The 25526-nt window shown below is 49.9% G+C and overlaps 1 protein-coding gene and 2 pseudogenes across 1 annotated transcript; 1 reads left to right on the forward strand and 2 right to left on the reverse strand.

The window, feature by feature from the left end:
- Positions 1–1620: 1620 nt before the first annotated feature.
- On the reverse strand, positions 1621–4054 carry LOC125506485 (protein VERNALIZATION 2-like; annotated as a pseudogene).
- Positions 4055–6957: 2903 nt separating this feature from the next.
- Positions 6958–8830, forward strand: LOC147973998 (serine/threonine-protein phosphatase 7 long form homolog). Its single transcript, XM_087524867.1, has 5 exons — positions 6958–6975; positions 7066–7683; positions 7770–8021; positions 8101–8321; positions 8401–8830. Exons 1-5 carry the CDS (start codon positions 6958–6960, stop codon positions 8828–8830), a joined length of 1539 nt encoding a protein of 512 aa, XP_087380993.1.
- A 6803-nt stretch (positions 8831–15633) lies between these two features.
- On the reverse strand, positions 15634–17504 carry LOC147973999 (uncharacterized; annotated as a pseudogene).
- Positions 17505–25526: the final 8022 nt, after the last annotated feature.

Here is a 25526-nt window from a genome sequence, read left to right on the forward strand (position 1 = left end):
TGATTTGCAACACCCTTGGCAGCACAGTGCTCCGCCACCGCTGGCGGGTCAGTGAGGAGGGCGGTGACAACCGCAATGTCAACTTGCTTGGCGACACGGTGCTCCTCCTCCTTCCATAGTTGGAGGGGCACCACTATGCTGTCACCGTGTATCGCCGCTCCTTCGTCAGGTTGCTCACCCTCACCCCCTCCTCCTCTGATGATAATGATGATTCAACGCTAGAGTGGGGCTGCTCCGTTCCACATACTTCATCTCGTCGATGGCTCCCCGCACGACGATCCGTGGGAGGTTTTAGCATGAGTAAGGCATAGCATGTGAGTGGGGAGCAGCGTCACCATGGTGACGGCAACGACCAATCAAGCGCCAGGAGTGATTCGGGCAACGGCGGTTGAGAATCCGGGGTCGACGGTGATTTTGGACCAGATTCCGGTGACCTTTGGGAACCACGACAAGGAGGGGATAGGATTTGGGTGAGGCGCCAGTATGAATTTATAGCGGTAGAAGGCCAATCAGCCGTCGTGCCGATGGTTTTGTTGATTTTTTTTCAACAAGGGCTAACTTAGGATTTGATGATGAGTGGGGTGGCTCTCTCAAATTTGAGGCAAAAATGAATCATTTGAGAGTTAACTCATCAAATATATGAGTTTGAGACTTCGGTTAGGTGCAGTTCGACTCCTCAAAAGATGACAATTTGAGGAGTTATGCCAATTTGAGGGTTCGGCTAAACATGCTTTTCCTCACCCTTAGATATACGGGGTAGGTTAAATGAACAATTGAATGTATGTACTTATCTCATAGATGAAGGATGTATTTAATAAATACATCCAACAACATAAGGAACACATGATTGCAATAGAGATAGGACATGAGCTTTGGATGGTTTGCAGCTATTACGATATCGTTATGGTATGTTTACAATTTTCCATGCAGTGTCTCATATTCTATTCAAATGCCTTATTCATACACTGTGAAGATATTTTACCTATGAGAAGGCCACAAATTAATTATCTGACATAACTTTGTACTCCCTCTGTAAACTAATATAAAAACATTTAGATCACTAAAGTAGTAATCTAAACACTCTTATATTAGTTTACGGAGGGAGTAATATGCAAGTGGTTACAAGGTTCAACCATATTTGGTGAATTAAATATAATGTTTTCTCCTCAAAATATGCATTGTGCATCGTTGGCTGTTTTGATGGCTTAATGATAACACCCACATCCATTTTCAAGATAGGATAACAAGCTTTATACAGAAAGTTCGTCCGTATTGAAATCTGAGTCTGTGATGACTTTAGTCGATGGGTTGCATATTATTTTGCTAGTATGATTAATATAATTCCATACAAATCAAAACGGCAACCATACTACACAACTAAGTAGCTAGCCTCCTTAAATTACATGCTTAAATGAACATGTACCATAAGAATGCTTGCTTCAAAAAATACATTTCGTTTGGTTGATCCATTGACCATTTTATATAGTCAAATCAACACAATATCTATGATGATTGATAAACAACTGAGTTATTTTTTTATCTTTGATGAAATACTACTTCATTAATTGTGGATCCATCACGAGTAAATATGTGATCAGTTTTGCTAGCTTGTGTTACAATTTACTGGAACCATCCGAGGTCAAGTTACTATGATCATAGGGCGAAGCTGGTGGTGCGAGTGGCGCAGGGGCTTCGGGTACCTTGACGAAGCGGCCGTTTACCCGTGGCCTGAGTTCAGCGTAAGCTTTTCTGGACTTGTAGCGGATCTTCTTGTCATAGCGCCGCCGCTTCCTCTTCGCCCTATACCTCATCACCTTCGCTTCTCTCTCGTGCATTTGCATTGTGGGATGACGGGCAGCCACCACCATCATCTCTGTGTCAATAGCCATGATCAGTTCATTGCTAGTCAGGCTGGTGAATGCATCCCTGCATAATGGCACCTCTGAACAACAAAAGGAAACAAAACAACCATAAGAGCTCAGTTATATAATTTTCTTGCAGGTAGCAGTTATGTACTTTGTATTCACTGTTATGAAGTACTCCTTCTTAACGAGTCCCTAACCAGAACTTGATCCGGCCCATTTACATTCAGGGATTCACTGTATTGTAATCGGTCTATTTTTTTAGATGGTGGAAGAGATTACTCTCCTGGCCTCTGCGTCCATAGATGCACGCAGTCCAAATCCTAAACCCTAAGACTGCTAGCAAGTTATTAAGTAAGCAATTTCCTGATGCAAACTAATTAAAAGGAGCCTGTTTTGATTTCACGAGATTTTGGTCCTTTTTGGATCTCCTGATCTTTGATCAGTTTGAGAACTCCCTGGAGCAATCACCCGGTCGCTACCCAAGTTAGGAGATTAGTATCAGCTATTTTTTTAGATGGTGGAAGAGATTACTCTCCTGGCCTCTGCGTCCATAGATGCACGCAGTCCAAATCCTAAACCCTAAGACTGCTAGCAAGTTATTAAGTAAGCAATTTCCTGATGCAAACTAATTAAAAGAAGCCTGTTTTGATTTCATGAGATTTTGGTCCTTTTTGGATCTCCTGATCTTTGATCAGTTTGAGAACTCCCTGGAGCAATCACCCGGTCGCTACCCAAGTTAGGAGATTAGTATCAGCTATTTTTTTAGATGGTGGAAGAGATTACTCTCCTGGCCTCTGCGTCCATAGATGCACGCAGTCCAAATCCTAAACCCTAAGACTGCTAGCAAGTTATTAAGTAAGCAATTTCCTGATGCAAACTAATTAAAAGGAGCCTGTTTTGATTTCACGAGATTTTGGTCCTTTTTGGATCTCCTGATCTTTGATCAGTTTGATAACTCCCTGGAGCAATCACCCGGTCGCTACCCAAGTTAGGAGATTAGTATCAGCTATGAGCTATAGGCTTGAAAAGTTGTTAGGAAACTAAAATACAAACATTCAAATCAAAATGATCACATAAAATGCTCCCCCCCCCCCCCCCCTCTTTCACATCTTCTAATATATTCACATGCAATACTCGTGCATGTTTCAAAAATAAATGAGAGAGGGTGCATGGACCCAACATATTAACAAGAATATGTGGATACTCCTATATGAGATGATTATATGGACCCAGCATATCAACTACAGAGGAACCTCTTATCTTCAGCACATCAACATTGCTTCGACCTACGGAGGAACTTTACCTTTTTGTAGGGGTTGGGTAGATGAAAATTAACTGTGATTTTCGTTAGCAGGAAGCCGGTCCGTGCGGACGCATCGATCGGGAAGAGATGGAAAACTTAATCAGCTGTACTACTCACGATGGTGGCTGTTGTTGGCAGCGCCGGTGGCTGCAGAAGTTGCGCCATGTGTCGGTCGCCGGTGTCCACCCCCAACTTGAGCCTGCTACTGTTCCCTGCAGCTGGGGGTTCATGAAACGGCGTGGATGTCCATGCTGTGCGGTGGTGGTAGTCGTCCGGGGGTAGCGGTGGGTGGTCCAAGCAGAGCCATGATACTGGTGGCTCGCCGTTGCGCTGGTGGTAGCCTTGGCCGCCGAAGAACTGGTACTCGTGCTGGTGCAGCCTGTTCTGGTGATGATGAAAAGGCGAGATTATGTGGTGGTGGTGGTGGTGAGGGCAGTTGCTGGTGCCGCATTGGCGTTGTGGTGGCGTCGATGGCAGAAGACCTGGCACGGTAGATGCAACAGTACAGTTCTGAAGATGGTTTGGTGGCAAGTGGCTGCGGCGGCCTCATACCTGACAGGCGTCCTGGTTGAGGAGTGCACCGGATTAGTGGGTGCCCCATATCCGGAAAGCGTCCTGGTTGGGACCTCATGTCTTAGATGTTTAGGTTTCGCTGCGAGGTCTGTTTGATATTAGGCCTAGATTATCAGTATCCCTTCATCAACTAGATAGGAGTAGCGACAAATGTTGCCTAGACGGTGGCTTTAGTTTTACTGTTATATGACTTTATAAAGTTTTGTGTAAATAATTGATAAAGTGGCTGCATGCATCGTTCAGATGCAGAGGCCGGGGTTCTCCTCCATTTTCAAAAAAGAAAAAAGTTGCTGGCGCCGCATAGCATGGACATATATACTAAGCTCCAAGTTTGTTTGTTTGTTCGTGGTACGGTGTGATCTGGTGTGTAGAGGAGAAGATGGATGGAGGAAGAAGAGGGAGCTTAGCTTGCTTGCTAGTAGTGGAGGAGCAGCTGAGAGCGATGACGAGTACTACTACTGCACTTGTAGCTATACTCCTGCAGTGCAGTACTGCATATATCTAGCTAGGCAGGCAGCTTTTTTTTTTAGAAAAGGAAGATGACCCTCGGCCTCTGCATCTGGACTATGCATACGGCCACTTTATTAATTATTCTCACAAGACCTTACAAAGTCATATAACAATAAGACTAAAGCCGCTGTTTAAGCAACAAACTGTCGCTACACCTATCCAATTGATGAAGGGGCGCATATAACCTGGGCCTAATACCAAACAGACATCGCAGCCAAGCCTAACATCTAAGATCTGAGACCCCAACCTAGCTACTTGCCGGGTCTGGGACACATACTGGTCCGGCATGCTCTCAGAGGCCGCCGCCGCCAACTGCCACTGCTCCATCTTCAGAACTGTACTGATGCATCAACCTTACTCGGTCCAGCTATCGTCGACGCCACCACGGCGCCCAACGGCACCTCCTCCCTGCGCGCAAACAGCCGTACACGTCGCGGTCGCCACTGATACACCTCAGCGCCATGCTGCCACGTACCACCAGCCGACACTGCTTGAAGCCCTTGGAGGATTTGTCGTGCGTGGCACCTGCCGACCAGGCATGACCAAGCGTAGCACCTGTCGGTCAGGCATGACTTGACATCTCCACCGAAGCTCCGTGCAAGACGAAGCCGCTCCACCTCCTGTCTCTGACTTCCAGCGCTGCTCCACAAAACGACGCTCCCAAAAGAGAAACGACACCGCGGTGCCGCCATCGTCCGGTCTGGAACATCAGATCCTAGGGTTTCCCCCGGAGCAATACGAGTGGGTCGACGGTAGTCACATGATGATGCCTTCATCAAGGTAACGACGTGGAACGCTGCCATCGCCCGCCGTCGGCTTGGTTTTCACCGGCAACTACGTCACCCCAATCGCAGCTGGTGCCAGATGACGGATCCCGAGATCCGAACACCCAGCCTTAGGCCGACCACCTCTGACGGAAGAGATGACCACCACCGCCGGCTGCACTGGTCAGAACAGATCTGATCGGAGGTGCCGCCGACGAGACCACCATTCCCTCCACGCCGCCGTCGCCCGATCTGAAGGTAGCATGCACGCCACGCAGCCAAGCCGGCCGCCGTTGACGCAGCCGCCGCTGCCGCCCGAAGAGCCATCCGCAGCGCCCGCAACCCTGGCCTCCGCCGCGCCAAGCCGTCGCCGTCCGAGGACGGGCCGGCCTCCCGCCGCCTGCCGCCATCCGCCGCGCTGCAGATCTCAGATCGGTCGCACCACCACACGCCTTGGGGTCCTCCCCACCCCGGAGATGCGCAAGAGAGGAGATCCCCCGCCACCGCCGTCGGCCCCTGGGCTTAGCCCGGCAGCGTCTTCCGGCGGAGGAGGAGGAAAGGGAGGAGGAAATTTGCGGCGGCGGAGGAACGGGAGGAGGAAATTTGCGGCGGCGACGGCTAGGTTTCTAGCCGCCCGAGTCGCCCCAGGCGGAGGACGACGCGGGCGTCGGGCCTGGCCAGCTAGGCAGGCAGCTACCAGACGAAATATTTTGTTCCGAGAATTACTGAACGGCGATGGATCGAATCGACCCAACTAATGAACGGGTAGGAATAGATACCAGCGATCCCTTGGTTGTTATTTCTTTCTTACGTGCATGTTGCGGAGCCATGCAGCTTGTTTGTCTTACTAGTCGGGAAGGAATCCCCACATGATTTTATGTCCACGCAAGGCCACCGCTAGATATTTGTCGCTTTTATGTGTCCTTGTCAAAGCAAGACTGACAAAGCACATAAAGGCATGGCCAATGGGTAGCCTCAGCCTGTTGCCCCGCAGGTACACGTAGGTTCGGAACTAGGTTCGGACAAAAAGGTATAGCCTCGCGGTAGGGCAATTTTGACTATTTTAATCTGTGGACGAAATCAATTCACCAAATGAACTGTCCGTGAAACTATTTCACAGCATTGACCCTTTTGTGTAGCGCCCGCCACGCAGGTGCCACACCCTACGGTGCAGCGCCTAGCTCGGGGGCGTTGCACCTCAGTCCACCGTGGCAGCCCCTGGGCCCGCACCCAGTAGTGCAGCGCCTCAGAGCTAGGCGCTGCACCGTAATGTGCAGCGCCCGGCCCGCAGGCGCTGCACTGTGACTTAGATGCCAGCCGCCCGCTGCCCCCCCCCCCCACCCCACCCATTCGTTCCAGAGGAGTTACAGAACAAGCGGCCGGCGGCTTCCTCCTCTCCCCCTCTCAATCCCCTCTTAAAAAATCTTCAAATCTGACGATTTGGCCCGTGGATTCCTTCACCAATCCATCCTAGAAGGTACTTTTCTCCGATCCCCTTCTTTCTATCCATAGAATATATGCTATTTCGGAGATTTGAGAAACCCTTGTTTGAATCTTGTGTGTATTAGATTTAGGGAATTTTTGTTTGAATCTTGCATGTATTAGATTTGGGGAACCCTTGTTAGACTAGAATGTGGTTTGGATACATAGGTTGACATGTTATTTATATAGTTTGGATACATAGGTTGACATTTTATTTATATGGAAAAGATATTTGTATTGAATCTTGCATGAGGTAGGCTTAGTTTAGTTTATTGAAATTACATTTGTATTGGCAAGAATGGTTTGGATACATATGCTTTGTATTTTGCATCTAGTAGGCGTACTTTAGTTTATTTGTATTGAAAAGATAATCGTGTTGACAAGAAAGCTTTCTTTCAAAATTGTTAGGATGGTTTGGCTTCTCGATGATCACTGGGACAAACAACACCGGTCGTACGCTATGACGGTGGAGCAGCGGGTAATAATGAAAGTGGCCTGTTTTATGAATTTCGTATTTATTTCAAACACAAATGCCCCATATGTAATGTTATGAATTGTTTGTTTGTAGGCGCTTGCACCTTTGAAGCTTCGTTCTCACGGGGTCACCCTTGGGTGGATGCGCTATGATGAGCAATACACACCGTATGTAAGGGAGACGGGACTTCTCCCTTTCATTCATATGGTCAGACGGTCGACGCCACCCAACAATGCTCCAGCACTCACCGCGCTTATTGATCATTGGCGGCCGGAGACACATAGTTTCCATCTACGGACCGGGGAGATGACAGTGACGCTCCAGGATATTGCTATGATCACCGGTCTTCCTATCGATGGGAATCCTCTATGTATGAGCACCGATTCCGATGGGTGGCGCGCGCAGATGCATGCCCTTATCGGTATGGTTCCTTCGGAGCCTCCAGAACCAGCAGCAGAAAACAAGAAGGAAAGAGTCGCAGCCGGTGCTACTTTCACGTGGATTACTGAGCACTTTGGTACTTGCCCACCGGAAGCTGATGAGGACACGGTCAAGATATATGCTCGTGTCTACATGTGGTATGTGATATCCAGGACTATGTTTGCTGATGGCATAGGCAAGAATGCTCCATGGATGTGGTTGAAGGCGTTGACCGTCTTCGATAGCAAATGGAGTTGGGGTTCGGCGACACTGGCTTACTTGTATAGACAGGTATGAAGTTGTTTCTTTTTCACTTCATTGCTACATTATGAATGCAATCTTGCTCTTAATTGAACCATGTTCTCTTTTATGTGCAGTTGGACGAAGCCTGTTGTAGGTCATCTGGAGGTATTGGTGGTTGTTTGCTTGCACTTTCCATATGGAGCTGGGAGCGTTTGCCAGTTGGACGTCCGAAGAAGGTGAAGTACGATGATTGGGACGACAAAGGCGACCTACTACGGCTACCCACTTGGGCTTACAAGTGGGATGTGATAAATGAGACGACAAATGATCCCTCGGTCATGTACAAGTTGTACCAGAGTGAGCTTGACGCGATCACGCCTGAGCAGGTGAATTGACATGGCATAAGTGATTATGATGCTTCTATTGCAACTCGATATCAATTTTGCATTCTATCCCATTTTGCAGGTGATACGGGAGCCGTATGGAACAGGAGATAGTTTTGGTAACCCTTTAGAGTTCAGGCTGAATCCGATGTGCACTAGGGATAGGGATCTCTGGCGTATGCGGTGCCCACTCATATGCAACTGGGCGGTTGAGCTTCACCTCCCACATCGAGTGCGCCGTCAGTTTGGTTTGTTCCAGGCACATCCGCCGGAGTGGGAGGACACGGACAAGTTGCTACACGCGTAAGATATAATTAACCTTGAGTACTTAGCAGCTTCTCGGCGGTTTCGATGCTACTAATATTATGTTTCTAACTTGCAGGTTGGATAGGAAAAGGCAGCGGAAGATTAAGGATTGGGCCAAGCATCACAGAAAGTATGTCGTACAGTTTGCGCTTAGTGTGGAGCAAGCTAGGGCTGGAAAAGGAGTCCAGCTTCGTGAGCACTGCCCTGTAGCGTTCAACAACTATCTCACATGGTTTCTTGCAAGTACCCGTGTGGAGGTATGCAAGCCGGCGTATGCTGAGGAGATTTTGGAAGAACCCACTGTTTTTGATGAGGTATCCCAACACCAGTACAACGCATTAGTCAGGAAAGGCAACTCAATGATCCCTTCAGCTCCAATGATGAACTTTTTTTGTGGCCATGACCTTTGCATTCCCCACAACGGGAGCTCTCACGAGGCTCTTGGAATTGATCGTTTCCCGCTTCGCGGCGGCCACCATGGCCCCATCCGTCCATGTCGCCTCTAAAACGCTTTGTTTTACGTCTACCACGTTTAACAACCTTCAACTCCGGATCCGACCATAGTTGAACTCCATGGTACTCCGGCCATTGTGATTGGTCAAAGTATGGGTGAAAGCGGGGAGCCCATGTTTTCTTGACCGTCATGATTGAGAACTCCAACTCCCTCATGGTGCGTGGGTGATTGATGTCCACATTTCTAACGCGATCGGTGGTATACAAATGTGAGCATGGGAGATGAAGCAACAATGGCCTCCCGCAAGAGCAATCACATTGTGTTAACGACACCTTGAAAGCCCGACCTCCATGTTGCCGGCCATCGTTTGTGGTTCCTCCTGGCTCTTTCACTTCATACTTTCACTCTTCGTTGTCATATAATATAGCTTCTTTTGAGTCCGCCTTTCGTGATTGAAATTCTAACCATTCATCAACCTTGGGTGGGAACTTGTACTTGTACTTGCGCGGGTTCTCACCCGCTATCTATGCATCAGTTTCCATTGAGTACTTTAGAAAGTACGCATTCATCTTGTCAAATGTGTATTGAACTATTGCCGTCACGGGTAATCCACGTGCACCTTTGAGCACCCTATTGAAGCATTCGGCCATATTGCTTGTCATTTGACCGTATCTTCGGCCATCTTCATCAAAAGCACGTGCCCACTTGTTCCGGTATTGAATGTGCCTATTGAGAAAGTCTTGACCCCCGGCATCAAGCTTTTTGTGTGCGAGCAATTTGTTCAACAAAGTGGCGAACCGCTTCTCGGAGAAAGCAAGACAACAATCTTGAAGATCATCGACCAACTCCTTAAGGCCACATGCCCTATAGAAGTTCGAACAAAAGTGCCTCATGCACCATCGATGGTGCAACGGAGCATGCCCGGGAATGTCAATCTCCAGTGCGTTAAGAATTCCTGCATGCCGATCCGATATGACACAAATTTTCCTTTGAGCGGGTAACACCTTCGTCCTCAAAAGACGCATAAACCACTCCCAGTTGTCATTGTTCTCCGCCTCAACCAAAGCAAATGCCAATGGCAACACCCGGTTATTGGCATCACTTGCTATCGCAACCAACAAGGTGCCCTTGTATTGTCCGGTCAAGAACGTGCCATCAATGGAGATGACCGGCCTACAGTGTTCGAAAGCCCTCACGCATTGCTCGAACGCCCAAAATGCACGGCCAAATACTCGGACTTTCTTTCCTTCATAAACCGTTGTTTGGTGCCCATGAGGCTCGACAACATGAACCATGCCCGGGTTTGTGGCGGCCATGGCTAACAACAACCTAGGGATTCGGTTGTATGCTTCCTCCCAAGTACCATACAACATCTTAAATGCGGCTTGCTTCGCCTTCCATGCCTTGCCGTACTTCACCTTGTAATGAAAGATGGCTTTCACAAGGTCAATGACATGTTGGACGCTCATTGTTGGAAGTGTGGATATTGAGTTGGAGAGCCTGTAAGCGATGAACTCAGACGTGAGTTGTCTGTGGTCTTGGGACACAATCTTGCCATCCACCCTTTTGCCTCGGCACATGTGAGTTGGCACACAACTCACTACGTGCCAAGCGGGACCTCCTTTCCATGGTCTTGCACGCACAATCCACGGACATATTTCATCTTCACATGCACATGCAACCGTGTAGCGCACATTGACGTCCGAATGCACCACCTTGTGTGGATGATAATGCGTAACCGAGTAGTTGTCGAGCCACATCTTCAATTCCAAGAAGGTTTCGAACTTACACCCTTTACCAATCCGGTTCTTGTCGTCTCCCAAATCACGGTGAGAGCTTGGCCTAACCCCAAGAGATATAGATTTGCCACCATCCACAACGGCTTCATCCGCGAGACTAACATCCTTGAACAATGGTGTCTTGTGATCCCGACCGAATACCTTCTCGAAAGTTTCGGCCTCCTTCATCGTGAACCCCTCCTCATCAACTTGTTCATCGGGACCTTCGTCATCCGAATCCGATGCATATGCACGGGAAAAAGGGATGGAATGGTCCATTGTCTCTTGCAAATGATATTTGTCAAGATCACCCACATTGTTGTCATGGAGATCAACTTCATTGTCATCGTCTGCATACTCATCATTGTCCTCTTGCAAAGCTTCATCTTGGTTGTTTGTAAACGGGCTCAATGTTGGCCTCACTTCTTGGGTCAAAAGAGGTTCAACAATTTCATCTCGCTTCAAGGGTGGGGGGCTACTAGCAGCCAAAGGGGAGGGTTTCCGGTTCAAGTCCAAATGCAAATTTGAATCAACCTTCTTCGTTGCAAATAACTCAAGAGCCTTGTCAAGTGAATCGGCCACCGTTTCCTTGTATGCAACCCAACGTTGCTCCGAGTTGATACGCATTGTCTTCCAACGGATGTGCATTCCAAAACCTACATTATGCCTTCCCTCCAACTCAACGATATCACTAGGGTCCATCCAATTCAAATCTTTCCTCACTTGTTGCAAGAGCTCCGCATAGCTAGGACTACTATCAAACAACATATCTAGCTCATCCGGATCCGGTTCAATATTGCCTTTCGAGAAGGCGTCTTTGTCCCCATGATGAACAAACACACATGTTCTTTCCATCCCTATAAGCATTCAAACAACACATCGTAACATTGCTTCCATGAGTACTAATTTAAGGATTAACACGGAATACAAACCCTAATGTATATATATATCAAACAACAACCCTAACCCTAACCCTAACCATAACCCTAACCCTAACCATAACCCTAACCCTAACCATAACCCTAACAATAACCCTAACCATAACCCTAGCACCAACATAAGAACACCCATAAGAATAACCCTAACATACTAACAAAGCCTAATCATAGGAAATTGGCAAACAAAGATCTCACATCTCCATGCAAATCTCTAGATCCAAAAAAAACTAGGGTTTCCCAAACTAGCATTACTTGGATCAAAACAAGGGATCGGAGAAGATTACCTTGAGGGAGGGTATGACTTCGAAATCCACGGACAAATTCTTCAAATTTGCAAGTTTTGGGAGAGGATTTGAGAGGGGGGAGAGTGGGAGAGGGGGCAAAGCTCGGGTTGGGGTGTGTGGGGTGGGGGAGTGGGGGAGGGGGGCCCAGCCGCTGGATAAGTCACAGTGCAGCGCCCGAATGCTAGGCGCTGCACATTACATGTGTGGCGCCTAGCTAGGAGGCGCTGCACTGCTGGGTGCGGGCCCAAGGACTGCCACGTGGACTGGCGTGCAACGCCCCCGAGCTGGGCGCTGCACCGTAGGGTGTGGCGCCTGCGTGGCGGGCGCTATACAAAAGGGTCAGTGCTGTGAAATAGTTTCACGGGCAGTTCATTTTGTGAATTGATTTCGTCCACAGGTCAAAATAGTCAAATTTCCCTCGCGGTAGCAAGTGTAGACTGCAGAAGAGCCAGTTCTTCAGGTGTGAAAAGCGAAGAAAGAAAGAAAAGAAATCGCAGCGCTGATGCATGCAAGTGTTTGACGAGATTTTGTCACTTATTTACCTGGCCCGCATGTCATACAGAAAATATAAATAATAATATGAAGCACTAGTTTATACATTCAAGAGCACAAGTGAATGTGCCGTACGTGCATTTTCTTCTCTCTCTCAAATACTTGTGCTAATTTCCTTGGCTTAATTAGGTGGGCTTGACATCATGATACAGCCCATGCCCTGATGGATGGATGCATGGCCGGAGGGACACTATTTATCAATCTTTTATATATAGCATTACTAAAATAGCTTGATGGTGCAACCAAAGGATCAACCCGTACGTACAGTACCTACCAAACGTACGCATGCATGGCCGAACGGCCTGATGGATATTTGCGTGTGAGTTAGTTAGCAGTGCATACTTATCTAGCAAATGGATTGGTACGTGCAGCTCATCATGCAAATCTGATAAGCAAGCCGCTGCGCATGAATCGGCCGCTCGCCAACAGCCTGCGGCGGCGCGCTTGGGATCTCCCTCGCTCATCCACTAACCTAGCTCCTATCTATAAAAGGATATCATCCGATCTTGTAGACGAGTAGGGGAATTGGGCAATGCACCTTGGATGCAGCCGATGAATGCATTGGCATACATATAGTGTTACAGAGAGCGCAGGGTGCGCTGAGTACATGCGCGACGTGTGCGTCGTGGTGCAGTTACAGAGAGGACGTGCCTAGAGCACGACGTGGTCAGCTAGCTACGTGGGCGGGAGAAGAGGTTGTCTGATACCCCGCCGCAGCTGCAGCATCCGGTGGCCGGATGCATAAGCTGGATCGAAACTCTTCAAACGCCGATGTTGGCAGTCCCTTCGTCATCACGTTCGCGAACTGCTGTGTAGTGGGTACATGGAGTACACGAAACTGTCCGAGGGCCACCTTCTCGCGATCGAAGTGTATGTCCAACTCGATGTGCTTCGTGCGTCGGTGGTGGACCGGGTTGGCTGCCATGTACACCGACAAGATGTTGTCGCAGAAGACCACGGTGGCCGAGTGCAGAGGAGCGTGGAGCTCGCCAAGCAGCTGGCGAAGCCAGCAGCATTCAGCCACCGCGTTCGCGACGGCGCGGTACTCAGCCTCGGCGCTCGAACGCGACATAGTTGGCTGCCGCTTGGACGACCAGGAGACGAGAGCATCGCCGAGGAACACCGCATAGCCTGATGTAGAGCGGCGTGTGTCCGGGCACCCGGCCCAGTCGGTGTCGGAGTAGGCGACCAGGTCGAGTGTGTGGACGACCCACGGACGTAGCGAAGAATCCGCTTCACCAACGACAAGTGCTGCTCACGGGGGTCGTGCATGTGTAGGCAAGCTTGCTGCACGGCGTAGGCCAGGTCCGGCCGCGTCATGGTGAGATACTGCAACGCACCCACCAAGCTGCGGTACTCCGAAGGATCGGACACAGGTGCCCCTGCGTCACTGGAGAGCTTGTGGCGGGTGTCGACGGGCGTGCTGACAGGTTTCACGCCACCATGTTGGCGCGATCCAGCAGGTCCTCGACGTACTTGCTCTGGGAGAGGAAGAAGCCATCGGGGCCACGGGCGACGCTGATGCCAAGGAAGTAGTGCAATGGCCCAAGATCCTTCATGGAGAACTCCGCGAGAAGTTGCTGTTGCAGGCGGTGGAGTAGAGCCCGCGTGGACGCGGTGATCACGATGTCATCCACGTACAGAAGAAGATAGGCGACCTCGACGGCGTGGCGAAGAACGAATAGTGAGGGGTCGGATCGTGCAGCCGTGAAGCCGATGGCGCGGAGGAAGGCGGCGAAGCGCTCGAACCACGCCCTCAGTGCCTGCCGCAGCCCGTAGAGTGATCTGTCGAGGAGGCATACGTGATCAGGGTGTCGATCGTCGACGAAGCCAGCCGGTTGTTGACAGTAGACACACTCGGTGAGGAAGCCCTGCAGGAATGCGTTGTTGACGTCCATCTGGTGGACTGGCCACTCCCGAGCAGCGGCAATGGTGAGCACCGCGCGGATGGTGGCGGACTTGACGACTGGCGAGAAGGTCTCATCGAAATCCACGCCGGGGCGCTGGGAGAACCCACGCACCACCCAACGTGCCTTGTACCGTTCCAGCGTCCCGTCAGCCTTGAACTTGTGGCGAAACAACCATTTCCAGGTGAATATGTTAGCGCCGGGCGGCCGTGGCACAAGTGTCCATGTCTGGTTCGCCATCAACGCCCTGTACTCTTCCTGCACTGCGGTTAGCCAGTGGGGATCGCGAATCGCGGTGCGCACGCTCTTTGGTATGGGTGAGGGGGAAGGAGTGGAGACAGCTAGGTTGGCGTCCGCATAGCGTGGGTTTGGATGGAAGATGCTGCGCTGAGCACGGGTGGTCATGGCATGGGTGGGCACATGGCGACTCGGCCGTGGTTGGACGGTGTCGGGAGCATGGGCGGGAGAGCTACGGGGTGCAGTAGCAGGGATGGGCGCCGGCGGGTCACCGTGGCCGACTGGCGATGCTGGGGATGGGGAGGCAGGAGGAGGCGTTGGCGGCAAGGCCATGGGAGGGGAGGCTGGTGAGGTAGCAGCTGCTGGAGTAGGGGTTTTAGGCCCTCGAGCAGCATGGCGTTGCGTGCGGGTTCGACGAGGGATGTCGGGGTGTAGAGGCGGTGCTGGTTCATAGTCAGGAACCGATGAGCTGGGCGTCGGGGGTGAGGCGAAAGGGAAGTGGTGCTCGTCGAACACAACATGGCGAGAGATGATGACCCTGCCAGTCTCTCGGTTGAGACAACGATATCCCTTATGGTCCGGGGAGTAGCCCAGGAAAACGCACGGGTGTGAGCGTGGGGCAAGTTTGTGTGGTGCTGTGGCGGCCATGTTGGGGTAGCACAGACATCCGAACACACGTAGCGCAATGTACTCTGGATGGGCACCATGGAGGAGGAAGAAGGGAGTGTGGTTGGCGCGTGCTCGACACGGTCTACGGTTGAGGAGGAAGGTGGCAGTGGTGAGAGCTTCCACCCAGTATTCATAGGGCATGGAGGCATGGGTCAGCATGGTTCGTGTGACGTCATTGAGCGTTCGAAGGATCCGTTCGGCGCACCCGTTTTGTGGGGATGTATAGGGACATGACATGCGCAGTTGGATTCCTTCGGCAGCGAAGAACGAGCACGAGGTGTGATTATCGAACTCACGCCCATTGTCACTTTGCATGGTCAGAATGTTGAGGTTGAAGTGGCATCGGACGAGAGCTAGGAAAGATTTTATGTGAGAGAAAACATCCGAATTACGGCGTAATGGAAACGTCCAAACAAAGTGACTATAGTCATCCAACAGTACAAGATAATACTGAATGCCGGAGATGCTAGTGACGGGCGAGGTCCAAACATCACAATGAACTAGCTGAAAAAGGAAAGAAAGATACATGATCCAAAGATCCAAATGGTAACCTAACGTGTTTCCCAAGCTGACATGCTTGGCAGACAGGTGATAGGGCACCATGGCTTGGCGTAGACGACGAGCGGAGTGCGCTGTGGAGGGAGTCAGGTCCGGGGTGGCCGAGGCGTTGGTGCCAAGTGTTGGTGGAGACGGCGGTGAGGGCATGGTGTGTGGGCGAGGAGACAGGGTAGAGATTACCGTCGTCATCACATCGGAGGATCACCCGCTTCATCCTTTGTTCCTTTACAGAAAAGCCACGATCATCAAGCTCGACATTAACAGGGTTATCGCGAGCTAAGGCTTTGACAGAGAGTAGGTTTTTGATGAGGTGGGGAGAAACAAGAATGTTGCGAATAGCTAGGGGTTTGGCAGTGGTGGGAATGGTGGTATGGCCAGTGTGCGTTACCGCGAGCGAGTTCCCATCACCAACTGTAATGCCAGAAGATGTATAGGGGAAGGAGGTGGAGAGCATACCAGAGCTGGACGCCATGTGCGACGTGGCACCCGTGTCTAGGTACCAGTCTGCCGTAGGCGTCGTCGGCTGCGGCTGCTGGATGTGGAGGTTGTTGAGGGCCTGCACGAGCGCGCCTTGATCCCATGCCGGTGTGGCCGACGCCCCGTACAGCAGATGAGGTGGTACGACACCATAGTTCCACTGCAGCGGGGGGGCATCGGGCGGGATCGGATGCGGCGCACCGCTGGGCGCCGCCGCTGCCATGTTGTAGTGGTGGGACACGGCGCCAGCGAATGGTGGAGGAGCCCCTGGCGAGGACCGAGGACGCCGGCTCCCGGTGCATGAGGGCGCCACGGCATGGGCCAGGCGTGAACCATGCCCGTCCACAGAGTGGTGGTGGGCGCGGGCGGGGCAGAGACACGCGACGAGGACCCCCCGCCGGAGTTGGAACCGCCGTGGTCGACGGCCTTGCCCTTCCCACGGTTGCACCCGCCGCCCCCGCCGGAGTTGCGGCCCCCGCGGTTACCACCGTTGTTGGCGGCAGGAGGCGAAGCAAGGGAGCACGCGGCGTGCAGCGCCATCTCGCTGGTGGTGTCCGCGGCCTGGCGGCTTTCTTCGAGCAGGAGAAAGGCTCGGCAGCGGAGGAACGACGGAAATGGCGTCTGCATCGTCAGAATAGGAATGGCATAGCGCAGGCGCGGGTGCAGGCCTCTGAACATGTTCAGTACCTGCTCACGGTCACTGACGGGTTCCCCGAGATCGGCCAGGCGATCGGTGCACTCCTTGAGGCGCGTGAAGTAGGTGATGATGGAGGAAGAGCCTTGCTTGATGCGGCGGAAGTCCGTCACGAGGAACACAGCCTGGTGCTCCTGGTTCTCCATGAACAGAGAGGTGATCGCGGCCCAAACCTCCATGGCCGTCGCGTGGCGCTGATGAACGAGGCCGAAAATCTCTGGGCTCACACGTGTGTAAAGCCAGGAGAGGATGTGGGCGTCGTCTTGTAGCCAAGCGGGGTCGTGGCGGCGTGGTGCGCCGATGAGGTGACCGGCGACACCGCTCTTCTGGAACATCACCACGAACAGGGTGCGCCACTGCGAGAAGTTCGGCAGCTGGAGAGTGAGAACGAGGGGCACATGGTGGTTGATGTACACCCCAGCAAGAGGGGAGAGCGACGGCGGCGCCTGGGCGGTGAGTGCACCGTTGGCGAGGGCATCGGGACGCACCCCAAGGGCCAGTGCCGATGGTGTGAGGAGTGGAGGTGCTACGGGTCGGGGGGTGGCGGAGGCAGCGTCATCAAGGGCGCCGGCGAGCGCATGGCCCGGGCCTGGGGGAGGAGGGGGAAGGGGTGGTGGCGGTGGTCCACCCATGGACGGCACGCAGAGGAATGGCAGCGGAAGCGGCGTCAGGCGCTAGACGTAGCCGGCGTCTGATACCATGTAGACGAGTAGGGGAATTGGGCAATGCACCTTGGGTGCAGCCGATGAATGCATTGGCATACATATAGTGTTACAGAGAGCGCAGGGCGCGCTGAGTACATGTGCGACGTGCGCGTCGTGGTGCAGTTACAGAGAGGACGTGCCTAGAGCACGACGTGGTCAGCTAGCTACGTGGGCGGGAGAAGAGGTTGTCTGACAGATCTCTCACGAGGGGAGGCCGCACAGATGGGCTGGCCGCCAGGCTACTCTCACGCACGTGGCTGCCGCCGGCGGGCTACACACCGGAGAGGGAACACAGCCACACACGCGGCCGTTAGGCTGCTCACGCTCACACATGCACGCGTAGACGCCGCCGCCCTTCACATCCACGCACGGCCAGAGAGGGGAGAACGACAACGCCACGCCGCAAGGCGGCTCAGGCGGACACGCGCACAGCCGGCCGCTCAAGCAGAGGCCGCCGTCAGGGTGCACCCACTGAGGAAGACGGAGGCCATGCGGCCATGCCCAGCAGAATTTCATCCCTATAGCCCCATGTGTGCTGATCCTTTCTTCCAATACCTCCACACAAATATTTCCTTAAGATCCATGGAGGTCAGTTCTACTACATCGTGCTCAAGGTGATATGGTAAGATTGGTAAGAATGAATATATTGTTGTTTATTTGATCTATACAGGTCTTTTCCCTCGCTACCGAGCGTACAGGTCATGGCGTCTTGTGAGTGGAGACGAACAGGTCTTGCAAGAGGATGTCATGAGATTATGAGCACAATGAGCAACCTCGGGTAATCAAGGTGAGGTTTATGTTTGTTATATACAGGTACAAGGAGCAGGCAGAAGCCGCCGGGAAGCACGCATGAAGAGGCCGCCGAAAGTCTAGCCCTTGCCCGTGGTGAAGATTGAATCGCCGATCTGAAAATAAATAGGTACAAATCACACGGTGAACAGAGTCCATAGATTCGAAGCTTCATGATCACTATCATTAACTTCCTCTTCAACAGATGTAGGCGCCACAGAAAACATCTTTCTGTGTTGCATCACTCTCTGGTTGAAGTAAATGTTCGACAACCTCATCAAGTTCTATCTTCCTCCCACTCAATTCTTTCGAGAGAAACTCCTTCTCGAGAAAGGACCCGTTCTTAGCGACAAATAATTTGCCCTTGGATCTGAGATATAAGGTATACCCTACTGTCACCTTTGGGTATCCTATGAAGATGTGTTTGTCCGCTTTGGGTTCGAGCTTCTCCGGCTGAAGCCTTAAGCATCGCAGCCCCAAACATTAAGAAACGACAATTTTGGTTTCTTGCCAAACCAATGTTCATACGACGTCGTCTCAACGGACTTAGATGGTGTCCTATCTAAAGTGAATGCATCTGTCTCTAACGCATAACCTCAAAATGAAAACGGTAGATTGGTAAGAGACATCATAGATCACACCATATCTCATAGGGTTCGATTACGACGTCCGGGGACACCATTACCCAGTGGTGTTCCAGGTGGCTTCAACTGTGAAACAATCCCACAATGTCTTAAGTGTTTGCCAAACTCATAACTCAGATATTCTCATTGATCAGATCGTAGGAATTTGATCTTCTTGTTATGATGATTCTTAACTTCACTCTGAAATCGCTTGAACTTTTCAAATGTTTCAGACTTGTGCTTCATTAAGTACATATACCTATATCTACACAAATCGTCAGTGAAGATGAGAAAATAGCGATATCCACCGCACGCTTCAATTCTCATTGGATCACATGCATCAGCATGCATGATTTCCAACAAGTCACTTGCCCGTTTCATTGTACCTGAAAACGGGGTCTTAGTCATCCTGCCCATGAGGCATGGCTCGCATGTGTCAAGTGATTCAAAATCAAGTGACTCCAAACATCCATCGATATGGAGTTTCTTCATGCATCTTACGCCAATATGACCTAAGCGGCAGTGCCACAAGAAAGTGGTACTATCATTATTAACTCTACATCTTTTGGCGTGAACATGCGTATTACCACGACCGAGATTCAATGAACCATTCACATAGGGTGCATGACCATGAAAGGTATTATTCATGTAAACATAATAACCATTATGACCTAATTTAAATGAATAACCGTATTGCAATGAACATGATCTAATCATATTCATGCTCAACGTTGACACCTGATAACATTTATCTAGGTTCATTACTAATCCCGAAGGCAGATGGAGCGTGCGATGGTGATCTCATCAACTTTGGAAATACTTCCAACACACATCGTCACCTCGCCCTTAGCCAGTCTCCGTTTAGTCCGTAGCTTTTGCTTCAAGTCACCAATAATAGCAACTGAACCGGTATCCAATACCCAGGTGCAACCAGGAGTACTAGTGAGGTATACATTAATAACACGTATATACTTTGTTGAAGTTGCCAGCCTTCTTATCTACCATGCATTTGGGGTAATTCCGCTACCAGTGACCGTTCCCCTTATAATAGAAGCACTTAGTCTCGGGTTTGGGTTCAACCTTGGGTTCCTTCACTGGAGCGGCCACTGGTTTGCCATCCATGAAGTTTCCCTTCTAGCCCTTGCCCTTCTTGAAACCAGTGGTCTTGTTAAACCATCAACACTTGATGCTCCTTCTTGATTTCTACCTTGTGCGGTCTTAAGCACCGCGAACAGCTCCGGGATCAACTCCATCCCTTGCATGTCATAGTTCATCACGAAGATCTAGTAGCTTAGTGATAGTGGCTAGAGAACTCTATCAATCACTATCTTATCTGGGAGTTTAACTCCCACTTGATTTAAGTTATTGTAGCACCCAGACATTCTGAGCACATGCTCACTAGCTGAGCTATTCTCCTCCATCTTGTTGGAAAAAAAACTTGTCAGAGGTCTCACACCTCTCAACACGGGCATGAGCCTGAAATCCCAATTTCAGCTCTTGGAACATCTCGTATGTTCTTTGGCGTTCAAAACGTCATTGGAATCCCGATTCTAAGCTGTTAAGTATGGTGCACTAAACTATCAAGTAGTCATCAGGATGTGTCTGTCAGGTGTTCACAACATCCACAGACGACGTTGTAGGGGTTTGCACATCGAGCGGTGCATCAAAGACGTAAGCCTTCTGTGTAGCAGTGAGGACACTCCTCGGACTACGGACCTAGTCCGCATCATTGCTTACAATATCTTTCAACTTAATCTTTCTCTAGAAACGTATTGAAACAGGGAGCTACAACGTGAGCTATTTATCTACAACATATTTGCGAAGACAATTTAGACTATGTTCATGATAATTGGGTTCATCTAATCAAATTATTTAATGAACTCACACTCATCTCTGAGGCATAGGGGATGACACTCATCTCTTCTATATCTTCTGCCGTGGTCGGACATTGAGCTGAGCTCAATTTCACACCTTGCAACACAGGCAAGAACCCCTTCTTAGACTGATCCATATTGAACTTCTTCAATATCTTATCAAGGTATGTGCATTGTGAAAGACCTATGAGGCGTCTTGATCTGTCTCTATAGATCTTGATGCCTAATATATAAGCAGCTTCTCCAAGGTCCTTCATTGAAAAACTCTTATTCAAGTAGGCCTTAATGCTGTCCAAGAGTTCTATATCATTTCCCTGTTGGGGAACGTTGCAGAAAACAAAAAATTTCCTACTCGTTTCACCAAGATCATCTAGGAGTTCATCTAGCAACGAGTCATCGGATGCATCTACATACCTTTGTAGATGGCGCACGGAAGCGTTCAAAAGAACGGTGATGATGTAGTCGTACTAGACGTGATCCAAATCACCGATGACCAGCGCCGAACGGACGGCACCTCCGCGTTCAACACACGTACGGGACGGGAGACGTCTCCTCCTTCTTGATCCAGCAAGGGGGAAGGAGAGGTTGATGAAGATCCAGCAGCACGACGGCGTGGTGGTGGATGCAGGGCGTCACAGAAGCAGGGCTTCGCCAAGACTACGAGGGAGAGACGTAACAGGGGGAGATGGAGGCGCCAGGGGCTGGTGTGAAATCCCTCCTCTCCCTCCCACTATATATACGGGTGCCATGGGGGGGGCGCCGGCCCTAGTAGATGAGATCTACTAGGGGGGGCGGCGGCCAAGGGGAGGTTTCCCTCCCCCCCAAGGCACCTAGGGGTGCCTTCCACCACATGGACTCTTCCATGGTGGAAACCCTAGGCGCATGGGCCTATAGGGGCTGGCGCCCCAGCCCACTATGGGCTGGGTTCCCTCCTATTTCAGCCCATGGGGCCCTCCAGGATAGGTGGCCCCACCTGGTGGACCCCCGGGACCCTTCCGGTGGTCCCGGTACAATACCGATAACCCCGAAACTTGTCCCGATGCCCGAAACAGCACTTCCTATATATAATTCTTTACCTCCGGACCATTCCGGAACTCCTTGTGACGTCCGGGATCTCATCCGGGACTCCGAACAACATTCGGGTTACTGCATATACATATCTTCACAACCCTAGCGTCACCGAACCTTAAGTGTGTAGACCCTACGGGTTCGGGAGACAAGCAGACATGACCGAGACGACTCTCCAGTCAATAACCAACAGCGGGATCTGGATACCCATGTTGGCTCCCACATGCTCCACGATGATCTCATCGGATGAACCACGATGTCGAGGATTCAATCAACCCCGTACGCAATTCCCTTTGTCAATCGATATGTTACTTGCCCGAGATTCGATCGTCGGTATCCCAATACCTCGTTCAATCTCGTTACCGACAAGTCACTTTACTCGTACCGTAATGCATGATCCCGTGACCAGACACTTGGTCACTTTGAGCTCATTATGATGATGCATTACCGAGTGGGCCCAGCGATACCTCTCCGTCATACGGAGTGACAAATCCCAGTCTTGATCCATGTCAACCCAACAGACACTTTCGGAGATACCCGTAGTCTACCTTTATAGTCACCCAGTTACGTTGTGACGTTTGGTATACCCAAAGCACTCCTACGGTATCCGGGAGTTACACGATCTCATGGTCTAAGGAAAAGATACTTTAACATTGGAAAACTCTAGCAAACGAACTATACGATCTTGTGCTATGTTTAGGATTGGGTCTTGTCCATCACATCATTCTCCTAATGATGTGATCTCGTTATCAATGACATCCAATGTCCATAGTCAGGAAATCATGACTATCTGTTGATCAACGAGCTAGTCAACTAGAGGCTTACTAGGGACATGTTGGTGTCTGTTATTCACACATGTATTACGATTTCCGGATAACACAATTATAGCATGAATAAAGACAATTATCATGAACAAGGAAATATAATAATAATGCTTTTATTATTGCCTCTAGGGCATATTTCCAACAGTCTCCCACTTGCACTAGAGTCAATAATCTAGTTACATTGTGATGAATCGAACACCCATGGAATTCTGGTGTTGATCATGTTTTGCTCTAGGGAGAGGTTTAGTCAACGGATCTGCTACATTCAGGTCCGTGTGCACTTTACAAATTTCTATGTATCCATCTTGAACATTTTCACGAATGGAGTTGAAGCGACGCTTGATGTGCCTTGTCTTCTTGTGAAACCTGGGCTCCTTGGCAAGAGCAATAGCTCCAGTGTTGTCACAGAAGAGCTTGATCGGCCCCGACGCATTGGGTATGACTCCTAGGTCGGTGATGAACTCCTTCACCCATATTGCTTCATGTGCTGCCTCCGAGGCTGCCATGTATTCCGCTTCACATGTAGATCCCACCACGACGCTTTGCTTGCAACTGCACCAGCTTACTGCCCCACCATTCAAAATATACACGTATCCGGTTTGTGACTTAGAGTCATCCAGATCTGTGTCGAAGCTAGCGTCGACGTAACCCTTTACGACGAGCTCTTCGTCACCTCCATAAACGAGAAACATTTCCTTAGTCCTTTTCAGGTACTTCAGGATATTCTTAACCGCTGTCCAGTGTTCCTTGCCGGGATTACTTTGGTACCTTCCTACCAAACTTACGGCAAGGTTTACATCAGGTCTGGTACACAGCATGGCATACATAATAGAACCTATGGCTGAGGCATAGGGGATGACACTCATCTCTTCTATTTCTTCTGCCGTGGTCGGACATTGAGCTGTCTCCAAGGTCCTTCATTGAAAAACTTTTATTCAAGTAGGCCTTGATGCTGTCCAAGAGTTCTATATCATTTCCCATCAAAAGTATGTCATCTACATATAATATGACAAATGCTACAGAGCTCCCACTCACTTTCTTGTAAACGCAGGCTTCTCCATAAGTCTGCGTGAACCCAAACGCTTTGATCATCTCATCAAAGCGAATGTTCCAACTCCGAGATGCTTGCACCAGCCCATAAATCGAGCGTTGGAGCTTGCACACCTTGTCAGCATTCTTAGGATCGACAAAACCTTCCGGCTGCATCATATACAATTCTTCCTTAAGGAAACCATTAAGGAATGCCGTTTTGACGTCCATTTGCCATATCTCATAATCATAGAATGCGGCAATCGCTAACATGATTCGGACGGACTTCAGCTTCGCTACCGGTGAGAAAGTCTCATCGTAGTCAACCCCTTGAACTTGTCGATAACCCTTAGCGACAAGCCGAGCTTTATAGATGGTCACATTACCATCCGCGTCTGTCTTCTTCTTAAAGATCCATTTATTTTCTATGGCTCGCTGTTCAACGGGCAAGTCAGTCAAAGTCCATACTTCGTTTTCATACATGGATCCTATCTCGGATTTCATGGCTTCCAGCCATTTTTCGGAATCCGGGCCCGCCATCGCTTCTTCATAGTTCGAAGGTTCACCGTTGTCTAACAACATGATTTCCAAGACAGGGTTGCCGTACCACTCTGGTGCGGAACGTGTCCTTGTGGACCTTCGAATTTCAGTAGGAGCTTGATCAGAAGTATCTTGATCATTATCATTAACTTCCTCTCTAGTCGGCGCTGGCACCTCAGGAACATTTTCTTGAGTTGCGCCATTTTCCGGTTCAAGAGGTAATACTTCATCAAGCTCTACTTTCCTCCCACTTACTTCTTTCGAGAGAAACTCTTTCTCTAGAAAGGACCCATTCTTGGCAACAAAGATCTTGCCTTCGGATCTTAGGTAGAAGGTATACCCAATAGTTTCTTTAGGGTATCCTATGAAGACGCATTTTTCCGACTTGGGTTCGAGCTTCTCAGGTTGAAGTTTCTTGACATAAGCATCGCATCCCCAAACTTTTAGAAACGACAGCTTAGGTTTCTTCCCAAACCATAATTCATACGGTGTCGTCTCAACGGATTTCGACGGAGCCCTATTTAAAGTGAATGCGGCAGTCTCTAAAGCATAGCCCCAAAAAGATAGCGGTAAATCAGTAAGAGACATCATAGATCGCACCATATCTAATAGAGTGCGATTACGACGTTCGGACACACCATTACGCTGAGGTGTTCCAGGTGGCGTGAGTTGTGAAACTATTCCACATTTTCTTAAGTGCGTGCCAAATTCGTGACTCAAGTATTCTCCTCCACGATCTGATCGTAGAAACTTGATTTTCCTGTCATGTTGATTTTCAACCTCACTCTGAAATTCCTTGAACTTTTCAAAGGTTTCAGACTTGTGTTTCATTAAGTAGATATACCCATACCTACTTAAATCATCAGTGAGGGTGAGAACATAACGGTAGCCACCGCGAGCCTCAACACTCATTGGACCGCACACATCAGTATGTATGATTTCCAATAAGTTGGTTGCTCGCTCCATTGTTCCTGAGAACGGAGTCTTGGTCATTTTACCCATAAGGCATGGTTCGCACGTGTCAAATGATTCATAATCAAGAGACTCTAAAAGTCCATCTGCTTGGAGCTTCTTCATGCGTATGACACCTATGTGACCAAGGCGGCAGTGCCACAAGTATGTGGAACTATCATTATCAACCTTACATCTTTTGGTACTCACATTATGAACATGTGTAGCATTACGTTCGAGATTCATAAAGAA

The sequence above is a fragment of the Triticum urartu genome, chromosome 5A (genome assembly GCF_056163025.1).
Source record: "Triticum urartu cultivar PI428250 chromosome 5A, HENAU_Tu73, whole genome shotgun sequence".
NCBI lineage: Eukaryota > Viridiplantae > Streptophyta > Magnoliopsida > Poales > Poaceae > Triticum > Triticum urartu.